Raw genomic sequence first — 13477 nt, forward strand, 5'->3', positions numbered from 1 at the left:
ATAGTGACCAACCAGATATTCTATGGAGCCCATGAGCAGGCAGGCAATAGATCTGTCTGCTTCCCATCAGCTGGTGGTACAATGCCTCCAATCATGTAGGTTCCATAGCTATTGTGACTCATCACCATTGACCGACCTCTTTTCCATCATTTTATCCAATCCCCTTTTAAGGACATATAAGCCAGTGATCATCGCCACATATTACAGCAATGAATTCCATACCTTAAATTGTATGTACTTCCCCTCCAAACTACATTCATGCTGCTAACGAGCTCACAGAGGCTCCTTGCGTCATTCCTGCAGCGACAAGCCTCCCATTATTCCTAATGAGAGACTCGTCGCTTTATCGATGACACAATCATAGTAACATTGGTTCTTTGCAAGCTGGTTAACAGCATGCATGAGTTTGGAGAAGCATGGAGTGAAAGCTGTACCCCACTCTTGGATTGGTGGGGCACTGCGCTGTATGTAGGTTTTAGGTGGTAGTTTGGTTTTAACACCTTTGGTTTTAAGTGGTAAGTGCCTTTACACCTGAAATTATAGTTCTGTTATGGATGGTGCATTAATCAATCAATCAATCAATCACTCAATGGATTGAAAATAAAACTGCTAATATTATAATGCCATTATACAAAACTATGGTGCAGCCACACCTGGAGTACTGTGTACAATTCTGGTCATCACATTGAAAAAAAGACATTGTAGAACTGGAAAAGGTGCAGAAGAGGGCAACCAAGATGATCAGGGGCCTAGAGCACCTTTCTTATGAGGCAAGACTACAACATCTGGGGCTATTTAGTTTAGAAAAAAGAAGACTGCGGGGAGACATGATAGAGGTCTATAAAATCATTCATGGTGTGTGGAGAAAGTGGATAGAGAGAAATTCTTCTCCCTCTCATGTAACACTAGACACAGGGGTCATCCTATGAAATTGATTGCCAGGAAATCTAGGACCAACAAACAGAGGTACTTTTCACACAACGCATAATCAACTTGTGGAATTCTCTGCCACAAGATGTGGTGACAGCCAACAACCTGGATGTCTTTAAGAGGGGTTTGGATAACTTCAAGGAGGAGAGGTCTGTCAATAAGTTGCTACTAGTCGGAGGGCTATAGGCCACCTCCAGCCTCAAAGGCAGGATGCCTCTCAGTACCAGTTGCAGGAGAGCAACAGCAAGAGAGAGGGCGTGCCTTCACCCCTTTCCTGTGGTCTTCTCAGAGGCATCTGGTGGGCCACTGTGTGAAACAGGATGCTGGACTAGATGGGCCTTGGGTCTGATTCAGCAGGGCTGTTCTTATGTTCTTATTAATTAATTTAAAAATAATGTGTGTGTGTGTGTGTGTCTCTACACGTTCAATCCCTGAATCACTATTTTTCACTTGGCTGGTTGCTTAGCCAGGTGAAAATTACAAATAAAGTTTATAGTTACAAACAAAGAAGATTCACAAACAAACCTAAAGTCTGCCATTCCTGATCTACATAAAATACTGTAAAAAACACACACACACACACACACACTCCTGTGTTGGAGTGGCTGATGTTCCACTGATGTATGATCACTTTTGAGTTTCTCTTATTGTTTCTACTGCTATTTTATTTTATTTTACCAATTATTTTGAAAGCTGCTATTTATTCTTTTTCCTATTGTCATTACGCAGCCGTGAAAAATTGTGTTTTAAACGTTAGGAGAGATCTAATTATTTCAAACAAATATGTAATACAGTCATGGATTGAGACTATTTTGTGTAAATTGACAAATTATATGTGGGTGTAGGATAAAAGGCAGAATATAAATCTGTCTGAAAGGTAATGGAATTGGTTGGGAACTGATTCTGGATAAAACGTCGCTGAAAACACCAGTTGTTCATTGTGAATAGGAGTGGCGGTTCTCTATCAAATGAATGGAATGCAGTTTTGTTTTTGTTTTGTTTTTGTTTTTTATATTGTTTCTTAATACACATATTAAAAATTAAAAAGCAATGTATTATTTACAAACATGCTGCCAAATGGAACCAATTTCTTCCCTCTTCAAATTTGACCCGAATACAATGCAAATACTTCCCTACGAATGCATATTCTTGCTTTTCTGCAGGTCAACTTGGTAAAAACAGAATTTAATGACCATTCCGAAGACGTGGACAGGATCAACCAGATCTGCAAAAACCTTCAGTTCCAGCTGAACAAAATGAAGAGCTTTGAGGAGCCGCCCTTCGAGAATGAGGCTAACGCTATTGTGGACAGATGGCTGGATGTATGTAAAAGTAAATGATCGGGCTGCTCTGATCTGTTATGCATTACAGTAATTGATTCTGACTCACAACTAATATTTTGGATAAATTAAATGCGGCACTCTGAAGAATCCCAAGGAAGATAGATTCAAGCTTGCTCTTTTTAATCAAAGCTAAGAGTGTGACTTCTGGGCGTGATCTTGGCTGATCTATATGGCTTTCTCTCCTATGTCGGGCGTGTGCTCTCACAAGGGGATAATTCCAGAGGATATAGACAGACAATATAGGCTCATGTTTGGCTTCTTAAGCTCTCCTAGAAGCTTTTATGTCCGTACAGATCTTAAGCATTAACTGCATAAATGTTTTTCTTCAATGGCTGATAAAACGTGTTGATTCTCAGTTGAGTCTGCCCAGGCATTTCCTCATTACTGAGACTAGTTGAGACATATTTTTGGGAGAAGATAACATTTAATGAGCCAAACCACCTTGCAAGACCTGTCTTTAAAATCTGGAGAGCTGTTGTTGTCTTTGGTATGGTAATATGTAGAGCCATCTTTGAAGAGAGACTGTCTTCATCCAACGGGCACATCGGATTACTCTCCCTCCCCCATGTTTATGTAGCTGGCTTCATCTCACCCTGCCTTTATTTATGAAGTTGCTTGATTTCAAAGGCTTCAGGGTTTTGCTCACTTCTTTCCCCCTCCCCTTTCTTTCTTTTTGGAAACTGAAAAATCCTTTGCTAGATCAATGAAAGGACTGAAAATTACTGCGATAATTTGGGAAGGGCTCTGGCTTTATGGGAGAAGCTCCTTAATTTGCACAGCTCGATTGACGGATGGTTGAGCACAGAGCTGAAGAAGATAGAGGATCACCATCTGACTGAAGACGCATTGGCAGAGTTGGAGGTAAGGAAGATGAAGACAATATCTGTCAAAAAACATACATCTAGTTGACTGGTTCAGAACCGATTGGTGATTGGAACAATGCAATTAACTTGCAAACGTGATTAGTTTAATTCTTCCTTTCTTCCACCCTTCCCCAATGCCCTCCCTCATTTTCTTCCCAACTCTTTCCCTTCCCTCTCATTGGCTGCCACAAAACTTGCTTCAGGACACCTCCCCCCACCCCCACCCCTAATTATATGTCCAACAGTGTTTGGTTTTTCAGCCTCTCTACCTAAATGACATGTTGGATCTACAAATATTTATAATTTTAAGAGAAGAGAAGCATGTGCTTGAGGCACCATTTTATAAATTAAAAGTGTCCACTTAAAATTGGTAGCAGACACTACAAGAGACTCTAATGGAAAAAGTAAAATTGACCGTTTTGTTTCTAGGTCTCTGCTCATTCCTGTTTAGACTGTATTTTGGTCAGAAAAGGAGCATGAATCCAATATAAATACTTTGTCTGGCTTTAAGAATTCAGAGTTTGTTGCAGCTTAATTGTCTATACAGTATTGTGTGTTTCCAAACATCTATGACCTCATATAGCCAGATAAATGTGATCAGTATATTTTTGTTTGGCTGTAAATAATTGCAGCACTGTAGAACATGTGCCGTAGCACTGATAGCATTGTTTAAACTTGATTAAACCTTGGTTAGAATGTGGGATAAAACATGTGGAACAAATAGATAAACTTAAGAAATGGAAGGGGAATTTTTATCATGTTCTTGTGGACCACCATCCCAGTTCTTTCATGCTAAGACATTTGAATATCTTCGCATTGCAAAATTGCAGTGGTTTGCTAAAGTGTATTTATTTTTACTTCCGAGAATGAAGTTCAAAGAAAAAGGAAGAAGAGGTATGATCATACTGCACCAAAAAATAGGATGTACTTGTGTATTGGCATGCAGTGATTACTATAAATGAAGGTGGCACAACTTTGGCCCTCCTGCAGACGTTGGACTACAACTTCCATAATCCCTGACTATTGGCACTGAGGCTGGGGGTGATGGATTTGTGCAGCCCCGCACAACTTTGTGCAACATCAACTGGAGGGATGGATTTGTGCAGCCCTGCTGTAAAGGCAGAAAGTTGATATGCTGCTGTTCGAAAACGAGGAGGTGAAATGGGAGTTAAGGTCAGACAGATACTAAATATGTACTGTGGGATGTAAGTAAAAAAATTATCCCCTCTCAAACTAAAAAAAACTAGCTTGCCTCAAGCCAGGAACAGTGGCTGATGTTCCACACAGCGGGACACCAGTGTTGGGACCCACAGGGGCTGCTGCACAACGTGATAGGCAGCTCCAGTGATGTTGCAACGTACCTCCTTGCCGCCCTGGTCAGCTCCTCGAAGGAAGAGCAGGATATAAATAAATAAATAGATAGCTAAAAATATATTGTGCAGCTAGATCCTCATCTAGAACTGAGGGGCAAGCCAAGATGCAACTCTCCAGTTCGGCAAGACACAAACTCATTTCTAGTGTTTAATTGTGCTCACATCCACACACAGGAGAGACCTTGGAACGTTCCATTGGAACAACCGGGCGAGCGAACCTATAGAGTGTCATAACAAAGCCAACCAAGAAAATCATAAAAGCCAAATCACAAAGCCAACCAAGCAAATCATAACAAGCCAACCAAGAAGCAAGGAAATCTAAAGCTGATCAGAAGCTAGTGCCAAAAACAGAAAGCAAGGGGGAAATAGCCCGCCAAAATGGCGCTTGGAACGTTCCGACTGGGAACAGTGTCATTCCATTCTGAACGTGAAATAGGCCCTTCATTTGAAGGGCGTTCTATTTCGAGCTCAGAGCAGCCTGTTTTGTGTCAGAACAGTCAGAGCATCAACGGAGTGTTTTGCACATCCCGAACTGTTTGATATTGTAAGCACTATAGGCTATTCTTATACACGGTGGAAACCGGGCAAAGGGACCACAGCCCAGTTTCCACCGTACGTGTGAACCAATAGGAGCTGTGCGGCTCCCGGCAGCAAGCCTGCTTAATCTCCCGCACCAAACGAGGTTAGCGGAGCGAGTTTCTCCAATCACATGTTGGCGTGGCGTGGCTCCGCGCTGTGGTGACTCACAAAGAGACCCCCGACCAGGCGGCTACAACAAACCTCCTGGTGTTGGGGTGCTCCCCAGAATGCCCTGTACACTTGCCTGGGGCATTCTGGGATTTCCACCGGCCAGGAGGCCCCCAATCCCCACCAACCAAACCAGCTCTGTGACGGAGCCGTTAATCGTGTGGGTGGCCGATCCGGCCGCCCTGGGCGAGCTCCCTGCTCGTCTGCAGGGAGAGTGAGTCGCTCTCCCCACAAAGCCCCTTCAGGCTCTCCCCACTGCTCGTATGGAGAGCCTCCTGATATTTTTATGGAAAGAATTCATGTAAACCTGATCTCCTTCCAGAAGCGTCAAGCATTGCTTGCTTTGAACATGCCTAAACTTATACGCACGCTCTGGAGCAGGTAACCATGATGTGAATGTGCCAGCTTGCAGTGATAATTCATTACTCAGTGGTTCACCAGTGCCAAGCCAGTGGGCATATTAGATGTAACACAGTGCATATAGCCAATGTTTGTATGGAAAAGAGCATCAACACAGCCATATTAGGCAAGGTGATATTTCTTATTGTGCAAACTGTTCAAGTTTTTGACTGTACATTTTCAAGCTTATAGCAACTGGATATCCATTTAGTGTTTCGTTTAAAAAAAATAATCCAGAGATTCTTTCTCCATTCTGTTCCGATCGGTGAAATGAAAATTCAAATCAACCAAAACTTGTTGGGTTCCTTTTATTCCTCTTTCTTCTTAGGTTGGTTTACACTTCCAAGAAAAAGACATAGAGGAATTTGACAAAAAGGTCGATGAAATACAAAGTCTTCTCCATGGCTGTGAGCCCCCACTGGAATTACAGGTGAGTTGGGGCCAGTGTTCCCTCTAACAGGGATTCCCAGATGTTGTTGACTACAACTACCAGAATCCCTAAGCAAAAGCCATTGCAGATGGGGATTCTGGGAGTTGTAGTCAACAACATCTGGGAATCCCTGTTAGAGGGAACACTAGTGGGGGCATGTCTTAAATGACAGTAGTAATAGTAATAGAAAAAGACGACAACTGCTTTTTCAGTGATATAATGAAATAAATGTATAATTATTGTATAGTAATTAAACCACTATAATTATTATACCTCTTTTCAATAAAACAGTGCTCAAAGTGGTTTACATAGAAAAACAAAAAGAAGGTTCCCTGTCCCTAAAGGGTCTCTCTAACCCCATCTCACATTGTTGTATGCTGCTGGTGGCAGGGGCACACCAAAGCGAGGAGAGCTGGTCTTGTGGCAGCAAGCATGACTTGTCCCCTTAGCTAAGCAGGGTCTGCCCTGGTTGCATATAAATGGGAGATGATGTGTGAGCACTGGAAGATATTCCCCTCAGGGGATGAAGCTGCTCTGGGAAGAGCATCTAGGTTCCAAGTTCCCTCCCTGGCAGCATCTCCCAGATAGGGCTGAGAGAGACTCCTGCCCGCAACCTTGGAGAAGCCGCTGCCAGTCTATGTAGACAATACTGAGCTAAATGGACCAAGGGTCTGACTCTGTATATGGCAGCTGCCTATGTTCCTATGTTCCAAGGTAATTTTGAAGCCTCGACCTGAAGGGCTTTGGAGCCCCCGCTCCTCTCCACTGCTTGAGGGCTGGGGGGTGGGTTGGGGGCAAGTCAAATCTTTTAAAATACAGTACATATATATACACACTTTTTAAAAGCACCGCTGCTCAGTGGGGACAGAAGCTGCCAGTGGGTGTGTGGGCACTTGGAGGGAGGCGACAGCAAGAGCTCCTTCTCTGACCCTGCCTGCCTCCCAAATGACAGATTGGGCCATTTTCAGCCCATTTAGGGCCACTCGTGCGCAGAGGCCTGAAATGGGCCGAAAACAGGTGCCCGCACACCTGCTAGCAGCCCCCGTCCCTGCAGCACAGCGGCACTTTAAAAAATGGTTTTTGAAAAAAGATTTGACTTGCCTGGTGGTCGTGGGGCAGTGGTGGGGCTCTGGGGAGGCTCCCCAGAAGACAAGAGGCCACGGACCAAATCCTCATGGTCCATGGCTAAGAGCACTTCTGGCTGGTGGGAGGAGAGAGGTGCTTTGCACCAGTGTGGTATAGTGGTTAGAGTGTGGACTCGGACTAGGAAGTCCCGAGTTCAAATCCCTGTTCAGCCATGAAATTCACTGGGTAATTTTGGGCCAGTTGCTTATCTCTCTGTCTAACCTACCTCACAGAGAGATCCGGAGATCAGGGGGAAACTAGAGAAGCAGGGCCGCCGTTTTCAGCGGCAGCCTTGCATCTTCCATAACAATGAGTCCTTCGCTGAAAAGATCTTAAGTGTGCACCTTAAAAAAGTAATGTGTGAAGAGGCCCTCAGAAACATAAGGAAATTGTAAATTAAAGTAGAAGGAAGGGAAGTACGAAAAGCAATACATACTCTCAAACTTCCTTTTATGAAGTTATATTGTAAGATAAATCGGCTGATAGAACTCCTAACCCTGCCTCTGTGTTTCCCATTCTCAGGTCATCAAATCCTCTCTCTCGAACAAAATGGATCTAATAAAAAAGCACTTACCAAACAAGTTGATACCTGCTGAACTCAATGGCAATACTGTGGAGCTAAAAGGGGACCTTGACCTGGCCAAGACGCAGATTGGAATGACTGAATCGCTTCTGAAAGCATTGTCTCCCTCTGACACCTTGGAGATCTTTACTAAATTGGAGGTACACCAAAAAGAAAGAAAGAACGAATCGAGAAACCCCTACATGCTATTCTTCTTAATACCGATGGTATTTTCTCTGACTGGCTGCCCATAAAACTGTATAGAAATAGCTGAAGCTAATAAAGGAAGCAAAAGATTTACAAGGCTGGCACCAATGCAATGCCATGGTTAAGGCAGGCCTCAACAAATTGTTGCTGGCTACTTCAAATATTTATAGATCATTTCCAACAAAGTTCTCAAAGCTGCTTGCATAGAAAAATAAGTAAATAAGTAATATGGTTCCTTGTCCCCAAAGGGCTCACAATCTCAAAAGAATTTAGACACCAGCAGCAGCCACTGTAGGGATGCTGTGTTGAAGAATAGAGACAGTTGCTAAAATTCCCCTGCTCAATATAAGGGAGTCACCACTTTGAAAGTTGCCTCTTTGCTCAATTAGCAGGAGTTCCGGACTGCCCTCTGCTGCATGATGGGGTGTGTTTGTGTGTGTGTTATGGACTCACTGCTCACTCCCTGCAGTACCCCCTGCTCCAGTACTCACCACTTGACCCCAGAAATGCCTTCTGTTTGATGGCAGGGTGGATTTTCTGCTTGCCCCCAGCACTGTCCTTCATTTCATGGGGGGTATTGCTTTGCTTACCCTGCCTTGCTTGCTCCCTCCTCTTGGTCACATCCATCTGACTTAGGCAGGCTGTGGAGAGACATGACCAGGGGGAGAAGGGAGTGCCCTGCCCCACCTTATTTGATTGTGCCCATCCATTGCCTGGCTCAGGTGCCATGCTTAAATTTCCAGATGCCATGGAATGTTCTGCCACAGGATGTGGTGATGGCCACCAGCTTGGATGGCTTTAAGAGGGGCTTAGACAAATCCATGGAGGTCAGGTCTATCAGTGACAGCTAATCATGGAGGCTATAGGCTATCTTCATGTTCAGAGGTAGGATGCCTCCATATACCAGTTGCAGAGGAGCAGTGACAGGAGAGAGGGCATGTTGTGTGACTTCCCAAGGCATCTTGTGGGCCATTGTGGCCATTGTGGGAAAGAGAGCTGAACTAGATGCGTCTTAGGCCTGATCCCACAAGACTGTTTGTATGTTCTTATGAGCTGGCATCTGGGATTTGTCAAGCCCTGGGTTAAGGAATCAAGACTGAGTCATGGAATTCCAAGCTCCCTTGATCGGGACACTCCCAATTTTACACGTGCATTTCTTGCATCCTCTATCCCCGCTGGCCGTAACTATGGTTGAAGCTTACTTTGGCATCAGTGTTAACCATGTTAACACTAACTAAGGTTTGTATGTAGCCAGGAATTTGAAACCAATGTGAAAAGCAAACAAGGGTTTAACATGTCTTGCAAAGTCTTTTTAAGGGTGTGCTGAATTTTCTGTTTTCATACAAGCTTTCTGTAAATATGTAAAACTAGTAGATGAGGCCTGTCATTGACTGGGCAAAGTGATTTTGCATAGATTATATTAATTACATTAAATGTATGAAATAGATTTTTTTATTAATGTGCTTACAAAAGGGAAGGAAAAGAACAGTTTGAAAATTTTAGAATTTGAACTTCAAATATTATTCATTTTATTGTATAATGACGTATGCTAAAATTGAATCATAGTAAATTTGAATCTGAGAAGGATCTTCTGCTATAACAGTTAAAATATTATTATTAATTCAGAATTTCTGCTAACCCCCATGCAAATATTTAAATGTGTCCCCAAGCATATTCAAGTGTAAACAGTGATGTGTTCAGCTACTTTAAGTGGCAGGAATGTTCATGTAAAACTTGGTATCTGTATTTACAGTGATCGTATGATATTCAGACTTTCTTTTTTTTTAACCTACAAAAAAGGTTATTTAACTTTTCACCATGCACAGTCCAGTGTAAAAAGTAGTGCATTCAGATAATTTCAGTGGCAAATTCAGCTAATTTCAGAGGATTGTGTATGCAAAATTAGGCATCTGTAAATCATTGGGAAGTATGACTATTTCTCTCATGCAGACGCGCACGCACACACACACACACACACACACACTCTTCAAAATATATAACCATCTATGTCTTTTAATATCTAGGAAATACATCAGAAGATTTTACAACAAAAGCGTCATGTAATGTTGCTCCAAAAAGAGACAGGTTGTTTGAATCCCGAGGTGGTTGAATTAAAAAAGCAGCTTAAGAGCGTCATTGACTTATTTAATTCAAAGAAGCAAATTTTTCAGGATCGTTTTACAACTCTCTTGAACCGTAAGTTTAAAAGTGTTACTTTTTTGCCTCCTTCGTCTGATCACATGCCACAGCACTGTGCTTTGCTTCCGGTAGTGTAGTGGCAGCTGCACACAAACCATCTCCATCTCCTGTAAAATCTTAAATGGCTGGAATTCGCTCCCAAGTCATGTTTCCAAATGGTGTATTTCTGCAGATCAATGTAAGGACTTTAATGACTGGTTCAGCAGTGCACGGCTGTCTCTGAAGGAGTGTTTCGAGCCCTCAGAAACGAAAGAGGAATTAGAAGAGAAATTTCAGCAGCTGATGGTAAGGCATGACACTGTGAATAGGCATTCCATCCCCTAGAGCAGTGTCCCCCAAACTTCTGATAGCTAGCTAAGACACACTGAGCCAGGTCTCACTATTGGTGAGACCCGGTTTTGGAAGCAGAGCGGCGAGAGCGGGCTTTTCGCCTCCCCTCTGGGGGTCTCCTTGTGAGTAGGCGTGGCCCGAAGCCGGGCCGTGGCTACCCATGATCTAGAAAACCAGGTTTGCGGAACGCTCGCTCTGCAAACCTGGTTTTAGGGCAGGGGTTCTTGAGCAGGTTACCCGCTCTAGAACCACTGGGCTTGCAGCCCAGCCTGGCGGTTCTTACGATCTGCAAAAATCGGGCTAGGCTCTCCTAACCCGATTTTTGCAGATCGTGAGAATAGCCCCACTGGGTGAGTTCAGGCATCTTGCTGAACCATAGCTTGTTTTAACTTAAGGCAGTGTTCTTCATTGTAAGGCCCAGAGGCCACTGGTGACCCCCATCAGCCCTAAGTGTGGCCCTCTGACGAGTTGCTTATTAGATCTGTGTAAAGCTTTGGCTGAAGCTGAATACTCTGTACAGCCTCCCTGGCACGATACGAAGATTCTCACCATGCAGTTCTTTGCTGTGCCCAGCACCAGGGAGGGCTCCTCTTAAGGAAATCTGAGCCTTCTTGACCCCCGGCACCATTTTGGAAGGCATGCACAGAGCACTGGAAGGGTAGCCCTTCCCCATGATTTCTTCCTAGAGCTCTTACGAGTGGGCTCCATAAGGGCCTTCCCAGCACTGAGAAAAGTACAGCACTGCTCAGAGGTCAGCACAGGGGGAAATGGCGCTCACATTGAAGGCTTTTTGCCAAAGTGGCCCCCACTTGAAAAGTAGTGCAGACCACTGACTTAAAGTTATTTAACAAACCTGGATTGGTACCACAAATGATCCCCAAATCTTGATTGGTTTTGCCATATCATTGTGTGTTCAGGTTATACCCATTCTCCTTACCTCCCATTAGCGAGGATTGCCTCTCTGTATGCGGCGGTTCACACATAATGAAAAACCTGGGGCTCCCCCAGCCTGAGTTATGGCGGGAACCTGAAATTGGTGCTGCAGATGATAACTTATCTTGGTTTGTTGGAAGTAGCTGAATTGTGCCAGAGGTATGTCCTCTGAACCCAAGTCTTCAGAATCCAACTTCTTTTTCAACTTAGTGGACCACACCAGCTTCTCATACCTTGAACTCTCCCAGATCATACCATTGCATTAGCCAATAGATTTAAACACATCTGTGACATATATCGGGTTGTTTTTGTCCAGAGTTTCCTAACTTTCGAAGGCAAAGGCAATGATATCCATGAGGTGAAAGCTCTCCTCAGCAAGGTGAAGATCTACTTGCCCAAAGTGACCGTCAGCCAGCTGAGCACCTGGGTGAAGGACCAAGAGATGGAACTGCAAAGAGTAATATCCAAATGTCAGGTGCGAGAAAGGGAGCTTCAGGCCTCTTTGAAGCAGTTTGCTAGGTAAGAAACCAATACAGACAGGACTCAGGTTACCCAGAGATTCATCTTCACACATTTATTATGTGTCTGAAACCCTCTAGTGAGGATGTATGATAAACAGGGAGCCACCCGTGAGAAGGCCTCTGCAAGTATACAAACATAAGGAGAGTCCTACTGGATCAAACCCAGAATCTGTAGTCTCCAACAGTATGTTTCAATAGTGGGCAAGCGGATGCTTCTGATAGTCCAGCCTCTAGCAGGGCATGGAAGCTTCTTGGAAGCATCTGGTTGCTCACTGGTACCATGAGAGGAGAGCTGGTCTTGTGGTAGCAAGCATGACTTGTCCCCTAACCTAAGCATAGTCTGCCTTGGTTGCATATGAATGGGAGACTTGATGTGTGAGCCCTGTAAGATATTCCCCTCAGGGGATGGTGGCGCTCTGGGAAGAGCAGAAGGTTCCATGTTCCCTCCCTGGCATCTCCAAGATAGGGCTGAGAGAGATTCCTGCCTGCAACCTTGGAGAAGCCACTGCCAGTCTGGGTAGACAATCCTGAGCTAGATGGACCTATGGTCTAAGTCCCCACTCCAGTTTCCCTGAAGCTAAAGTCTAGGGTGGCTATGAAAAGCAGGGCCTTTTCTGTTTTGGCACCTGTTTTGTAGAATATCCTCCCTAGGGAAGGTCATAAGGCCCTCTTTCTTTTGGCATTGCTTGTGTTTTTAAAAATTAATAGGCGTCCTCCTCAAATCAAGACTTTCACTTTCCTGGAGTTGCTGCTGTATCTATATGTGTTGCAGTTCAGTAATAATCCTCACTTCTCTCCTGTATCTAATTTTGTGTAATGATGGGGGTTTTTGGGGGTTTTTTTTAGGCTTGAAGAGGACTTCAGTAGCCTGGAGGAATGGCTAAGACTTCAGGAAGAGAAATCGCAAAAGAGCCACATGAAGAAGGCAGAACGTGGACATTTTTACCAAGTTCTACTAAAGCAGAGGTATTCTGCCTTTGTCACTTTGTCCTTTTCTTTGGGGCCAGTTCCAATGAATATCCATGTAGTTTCCACTGTTGCACATTTATCATGTGTATATCCATATGTGTATCCCTAGATCTTTGAAATTCACAGTCATACACACTTAGGCTCAAGTTCTCTATGTCTTTCCCCACATGGGTAAAAAAGCAGGGAGAGTGATTTTGAGCTGGAAGACATCCAGACAGCAGTGTTGTCTGGAATAACAGTAGCCCCTGAGAAAACTACATTACCCAAAAGTCACCAGGGTCCTTCTTTCTATGATGCACACAGCACGTTGGAGAAGAGAGGAAGGGAGAGTTCAGATCTTCCTCCTTTCCATGGCAGGAGAGAACCACAACTGCACTTTTGGTTAAAGGGAAGTTTTGTGAGGGTGGGGCAGTGGCTGGGATGGTAAACTGATAATTCTTCTTTGGCTTGGATTTTCAATCTGATTTGGAAGATAATCCCAATGTTTGCATTGCTCACTTCTCGTTTAAAGGTAGCATTTTGCATGTGTGAAGCTTGTCCCTGGAC

General features: G+C 43.9%; 1 protein-coding gene across 8 annotated transcripts in view; it reads left to right on the forward strand.

Moving 5' to 3' along the window:
* SYNE2 (spectrin repeat containing nuclear envelope protein 2) overlaps positions 1-13477 on the forward strand; it is a 368664-nt gene that overhangs the window by 118247 nt on the left and 236940 nt on the right. For all 8 annotated transcript variants that reach the window (XM_053287390.1, XM_053287373.1, XM_053287409.1 and 5 more), the window contains exons 31-38: positions 2094-2252; positions 2973-3134; positions 5984-6085; positions 7733-7933; positions 10004-10175; positions 10351-10463; positions 11758-11960; positions 12809-12928. In XM_053287390.1, the coding sequence (XP_053143365.1) occupies positions 2094-2252; positions 2973-3134; positions 5984-6085; positions 7733-7933; positions 10004-10175; positions 10351-10463; positions 11758-11960; positions 12809-12928 (1232 nt within the window). The remainder of the gene's footprint in view (positions 1-2093; positions 2253-2972; positions 3135-5983; positions 6086-7732; positions 7934-10003; positions 10176-10350; positions 10464-11757; positions 11961-12808; positions 12929-13477) is intronic.

The sequence above is a fragment of the Hemicordylus capensis genome, chromosome 1 (assembly GCF_027244095.1).
Source record: "Hemicordylus capensis ecotype Gifberg chromosome 1, rHemCap1.1.pri, whole genome shotgun sequence".
NCBI classification, from domain to species: domain Eukaryota; kingdom Metazoa; phylum Chordata; class Lepidosauria; order Squamata; family Cordylidae; genus Hemicordylus; species Hemicordylus capensis.